Here is a 6000-nt window from a genome sequence, read left to right as displayed (position 1 = left end):
ATTTTGCAAATATAGCTTTCAGCTAAGTTTTACTAAACACTCTTAAATAAACAATTAATAGAATCAATTGGTTAAACTAGCCACTACAATCAACTATCTACCAATTGCCAAACAGAGCCATTGTTAATTTTATTACTATATTGACACTAAAATAGTAATTTATTAGCATTATAACGTGATAATAGTAAAAGAAAATTATTTAAATATTAATTAATATGATAGTATATTAATCTAAAATTAATTAATTTAATCATATCTTTTAAAAGTTCTACTTAGAAAAAAAAAACATAATACAAATTAAAAATTATAATTATTTTATTAATAATATTTTCATTATTAATGTAATAGTTACATATTAAATTACAATTATTATTTTAGCTAAATTATCAATTAAAACTAATATTGAGTATTATAAATATATGCATTAACAATGCATTTTCATTGGGAATAATTTCTAAGTAACTACTTGAAAAATTATATTTTAGTATTATTTAATAAGTTTTATTTTCATTAAAAAAAGTATGATTTTCATCATATGTTTAACTATTTTTATTTTATATTGTGAAATTTCATGTCAAAGACAATGAAGTATTAAAATAATGATTTTTTGTAAAGTAATATTGTTTATTATTTATTATTTTACTATCAATTGTTTTTCAGTTATTTATTTTCATTATTTTAAATAATAAAAAATATTAATTAATATATTTAAAAGGTAAATACATGAAATCACATACAACCCATGCCAACCAGTAAACTTAAAAAAAGAAGAAGAAGAAGTGGTAATTGGAATCAAATTTTAATAAGAGTTTGTTTCCTCAATAATAATTCCAACCAAATCCATCATCATTCATTTGGATAAATAATAAAATAGGATTACAGAGGAGGGTATGGAGGCAAAATGCTGGCACCCAATAATAATCAACGACAGCTCATTTACATGACAATATCAGCAAACCAAAGAAAACACAAAACTTTGTTTATCTCCTTAAAACCCTTAATTAGTGACCAAACATTTCCTTGGAAATCCTCACATGGCAATACCCGCCCCCGTTATTTTACTAATTATTATTTTCTTAAATAAATATAAATACTTAAATTAAATACAAAAACCAAGTACAAATACTGTCACAGGAAGCGGCTTTCAGACTCTCTTTTCCCTATCCCCCGTTTCGATTGCCAAAAAATTGAAATTAGCTTCTTCTCTTTTAAATGTATAGCTTTTTTATTTTGTTCTTCTTGATTTGATTCATAAACGGTGACTTGGGAGAAAGGGTGGAAGCAGGTTAGGGTTTTTGGGATTGTTGAGAAGGAGATTAGCAGCGTGGTTTCCAGGTGATGGGCGATGAGAAATCGATGATCGTGATGGCGAGTAGGGATAGAGAGAGTAGAGATCGGGAGCTTCTGATCCCGGTCGCTGACGCCGTCCACGATGATTCCTCCAAACCTTCTCCTTCCTCTTCTTCCCATCACGCCGGCCGCGAGGTCCTTTTTTTTTTGTTAATTGACGCTACATTTGTGATTGAATTCGACTTGACTTGGTCTGCAGCTGTTTTTGTTGCTGATGGAAACGTTGTAATGCATTCTGTAAATTAATACTTATATTATGGAGCTTAATGCGATTTTTTTTGAATGTTTGCCTATTAATGGAGAGAAATTTGGGTATTGATTTTCATTGAGAATTCATTGATTTTAGAATATCAATGAAATTGAACTGTTCTATTGTGTTGTAGGATTACCGCATAATTTACTGGAGCTGTTGAAAACTTGGAAATTGTTTTCCCTTTTTTCCCCCATTTGTCCGAGATTTGTGACAATTGTTGCCTTTTCTCTTAGAGGCTTTCTAAGTTTTTATGTATACGAGATTTATATTTTAGCTTAAGATGCTGTATAACGGATGTTAAAGGCCATACTAGAGAGTATATGATTACTGATATCTTTGTATTCGATCTCTCTTGTAAATGCTCTCAGATAAGTTTAGGATTAGGATATTAAATTCTTGGCTTGATTTTGAGGTCACCCTTCCGCTTATGGGACTTGTTAATATTATTTCCTTTGGTTGATGGAGTAGGTTAAGAAAAATTTTTTATGGTTCCTACTGAAATCTTGTAAAAAAACATGTTTTCAGCCGCTTGCCTGTACAGAAAATATACCTATGTACTCATGTAATGACACATGTACATTATCTTTTGAAATTGTCTGAAAAGCTTTGTCTTATGCAGACCTTTTACAAAGTTTTCCGGAGCTGGGCTTCAAAGAAGTTCATGACGGGATGGTAAGCAGCATTCTTTTTATCTCCTTGCTTTAGATATATGGACATGATGGATATTTGTGCAGTTGTTATCTGCATAATGATTTGCATTGTGCTTTATTATCTTCTTACCAAAGAAATAATCCACACACACCTCTAGTTCACCTTCTTGTCTTATATCCTTGATCTTGAGTGAAAATGCTTTCACCAACTTATTGAACCCAAATATCTTTGTTTTTCTTTGAATTATGGTTATAGTAACTTTTTGAACTTTGGAGCTGTTAATTCTTGGAATAAGAGATAAATTTAAATCACTTAGAGGATTTCCCTAATTATTCAGCTAATTCATACACAACGTGCCTGGAAAAGTAAGTGTTTCAGTGGAATGGTTGGGATGCATTGAACTCTCTTTTTCTTGGCCTTATTTAGCCATTATTCAATATAGTAATTTTCTTGCTCATAATGCTTTCATGGGATATGCTGAAATCTTCATTTGAGAAGTGAACTGGAGGTGGCATGTTTAATCTTTTGACTAGCCTTTATTTCGAAGTTTAATAAATAATTTTTTTTATATATCTCTGTCATATTTTTTACATGAAATCTGTGTAGATTGACACCTTCATTTAGCCTTTCTTTGTTTCCACCTTTCATCTTAATAAGATTCTCCAGAATTGGTCGGTTGTCTTGGATTTCCTCTGCTACTTATCTGTCATCTTACAAAAATTGTAGCTCTTACCATCATGAATTTCTGCTAAACTTGTATTTGATAGACTCAGAAACTTTGTAGGTTTGGTTTCTAATGGTGAATATATATGTTAATGGAATTTATCTTATAGAATTTTAGTTGTCATTCACCATACTGTTATAGCAGTAGCTGATTCATAGTTGTTTTGCAGTGTCATTTTGTTTCCTATAGCAATCACTTTCTACATAACGTGGTGGTTCATTCACTTTGTGGATGGCTTTTTCTCTCCAATTTATGCTCAACTTGGCATTGAAATATTTGGTGAGCATCTCATGTAGCTGTTTAAAACCTTTTCTTTTCCTTTCTTATCTAGACCTTTGAACTTGTTTCATAGTTCATTAAATCTTTTACTCTTTTCCTCCTTTAATGGGATCTTGGAGTTTGTAAATTTGTGTTATCTTTCTTCAAGGCTTCTGAATGACGAGGATTGCTCTGTCCTGCAATTTTTGAGAGACTGTGGACAGTATCTGTGATAATTGTGAGAGCTTGGATGATATTCTTTTAGACTGGAGGGATCTTTTGTTGTCAACTACAATCTTTTCATAAATTTCCTTTATGCCCACAGCCTACATGCCTATTGGCTTTCTTCATATAAAACTTCCAAGAATGAGACATTGATAGTGTGGAAGTAAATGGACAAACTTACAAGCACACACCCATTATATGTATACACAGGACATTTTAACCTAGGACAAAGTTTATTGAATTGTAGTTGTATATATCTTTAACATGATATCTTATTAAATATCTATGTACTACAATGCTAAATTGGTTTTCAAACAGTGGCATTTTGCAAATACACTTACTGCATTTGATAATATTGGTAGTTGTCATTTTTATTAGGAATGCCTCTTTTAAGGGTTCGAAGCTTCTGGTTAACTTAACAGGCCTCTTGATGTTTTCTCCTTTGCTTCTTTGATAGGTCTTGGATTTGTAACTTCTATAACATTCATCTTCTTGGTTGGGGTATTCATGTCATCATGGTTGGGAGCATCTGTCCTAGGCCTTGGTGAGTGGTTTATCAAGCGGATGCCATTTGTTCGTCATATCTACAACGCCTCCAAGCAGATTAGTTCTGCTATATCACCAGGTGTGCATTCTACCGGCTTTCTTCCACGAAATAAATTAGTTTAGTAGGTGATATTAAAATTGATTCAGTTAGCAACAATCTCTACTCTACATCTCTTTACGTTTTATATCTCTATTGTATTTCAGATCAGAACACACAGGCATTCAAGGAAGTAGCCATCATAAGGCATCCACGAATTGGTGAATATGCATTTGGGTTCATTACTTCATCTGTTACTCTACAGGTAGGCAAATGAGGTTTTTGTTCCAAAATTATAATTTCTGCATGGCTTCCCCCTGTTTTTATTTATTTATTTATTGTTTTCTTGATTTCATGATCATCATGCATCATATAATGTTATTGGCAGACATGTCTAAATTGCTTGTTGCCGAGTGGTTTGGTTCTTGTTTCCATGGCATTCTTGTTGGGAAAGACTTTCCACTATACAAAAATCAATTGCCTGAAGCTAGTGATATTCTCTTCTCTTTTTGTCTCATTATGTACTCTTTTTTATTTGGGCGTGTGTGTGAATTTCCTTTATCTACTTTTATGTCCTAGAAACAGTTAAATAGTTGGTTGCTTGACTACAATTTTAAAACTTTCACAGTGGAAGAATAAGATATAATAAGACTCATCAGACAATTGCAATATCAAGAATGTTGTTTTTACTATTATTTTTAAAAAAAATGTAGAGCTACACTGGTGAAGAAGAGCTATGCTGTGTCTATGTTCCCACGAATCATCTTTACATCGGTGATATATTCCTCATCAATACAAACGATGTTATCAGACCAAATCTATCAGTCCGTGAAGGAATCGGTGAGGGATTCATCTTCTTTTGTTGTCATAATTTCTGTATTGTGTAGCGTTGAGGGTTATATGCATGAAGAAAAGAATAAAACTGAAATAGAGCGAAAACATTTCTTTAACATCTCCTGCTTCAAACTAAAAGCTCATTATAAGTCGTACATTGTTCCATGGCAGAAATTGTTGTGTCAGGGGGGATGTCGATGCCTCAGATACTGTCAACACTAGATTCACGTTTGCCGCTGGAAAGAAGTAGATCTAACAGAAGCTGATCGTTGCTTGTTTACATAGAACAGTGTTTTGGTTTGAAATATAGATTGGTGGAAATTACGGGGCAGGTAGGCAGGGTTTTTTTCTTTGGTGTTGGATTGTGTTTATTTGAACCAATTAGATTGACAATGTTATTGTATCTGAATATATGGTCTAGTCTCCCTATATAATAATATATATAGCCTGATCTTCATTCTTCAGCTTAGCTATATTTTGATTCATTGAGCAATTGACGACTGATGAGAACAATTGAAAATTTGAACCAACTTCACTGGATTATGCTAAAATTCTTAAGTCGAATTAATCGAATAAAATAACCACTATAACTTTATTTTTAATTAAATATCCTTTTTTTTTGGTTAAATAAAAATGGTGGAACAAATGGAATAAGGTGAATTGAATTTAAACAGTTTTGGTCAATGTATTTGATAAACTGAAATTTTTGCTCAACCCTATGGACTAGATTATACAGGGGAAGCCTGTTGAACTATTTTTATTTTAATTTAGTATAAAATTTATTTATATTCTTATTCTTTAAATGTTAAAAAATATCTCAAGTCAGTTAAGTCCTTAATAAAAAATTACAAGTCTTAATCGAAGTTGAATATCAATTAAACCCTTGAAATTATTTTTTTTCGTCTCTAACAATTCTTCAAGTGATGATGGAAAATGGTAAAAGTTTTGAAGAAACATTTCTTGTATGCTAAAGATGTTACAGACATTGTAAGATTGAGGAGAAGGGAAAATGATCCTTTCATTGTGGAAGAGCTGCATGAATCTTCTTCACTCAATTATACCGGCAGCAGAAGAGGATTTCCTTCAATTTTGGTCCTATCCATTGAGTCTTACAGGCGGAGG

At 31.9% G+C, this 6000-nt stretch overlaps 1 protein-coding gene across 2 annotated transcripts; it reads left to right on the top strand.

The window, feature by feature from the left end:
- Positions 1 to 953: 953 nt before the first annotated feature.
- On the top strand, positions 954 to 5342 carry LOC121218465 (protein CONTINUOUS VASCULAR RING 1). 2 transcript variants are annotated; one of them, XM_041095651.1, is made up of 7 exons: positions 954 to 1485; positions 2223 to 2275; positions 3148 to 3257; positions 3919 to 4086; positions 4212 to 4309; positions 4758 to 4884; positions 5050 to 5342. In XM_041095651.1, the coding sequence occupies exons 1-7, from the start codon at positions 1339 to 1341 to the stop codon at positions 5142 to 5144; spliced, it is 798 nt and encodes a 265-aa protein (XP_040951585.1). In that variant the 5' UTR covers positions 954 to 1338; the 3' UTR covers positions 5145 to 5342. The 2 variants fall into 2 exon arrangements, with proteins under 2 accessions (XP_040951585.1, XP_040951587.1); XM_041095653.1 differs by lacking the exon at positions 5050 to 5342 and having other exon boundaries at positions 4433 to 4837.
- Positions 5343 to 6000: the final 658 nt, after the last annotated feature.

The sequence above is a fragment of the Gossypium hirsutum genome, chromosome D06 (genome assembly GCF_007990345.1).
Source record: "Gossypium hirsutum isolate 1008001.06 chromosome D06, Gossypium_hirsutum_v2.1, whole genome shotgun sequence".
Lineage (NCBI taxonomy): Eukaryota > Viridiplantae > Streptophyta > Magnoliopsida > Malvales > Malvaceae > Gossypium > Gossypium hirsutum.
Note: the sequence above shows the minus strand (reverse complement) of the source record. Positions and strands in the feature narration are given on the sequence as shown.

Bases quoted from the DNA above. Each gene is read 5' to 3' on its own strand.
- LOC121218465 (XM_041095651.1), top strand. From the start codon at position 1,339: ATGGGCGATGAGAAATCGATGATCGTGATGGCGAGTAGGGATAGAGAG. The intron at 2,276-3,147 runs GTAAGCAGCATT...GTTGTTTTGCAG, and splicing joins AAGAAGTTCATGACGGGATG to TGTCATTTTGTTTCCTATAG. The intron at 4,310-4,757 runs GTAGGCAAATGA...AAAAAAATGTAG, and splicing joins CTTCATCTGTTACTCTACAG to AGCTACACTGGTGAAGAAGA.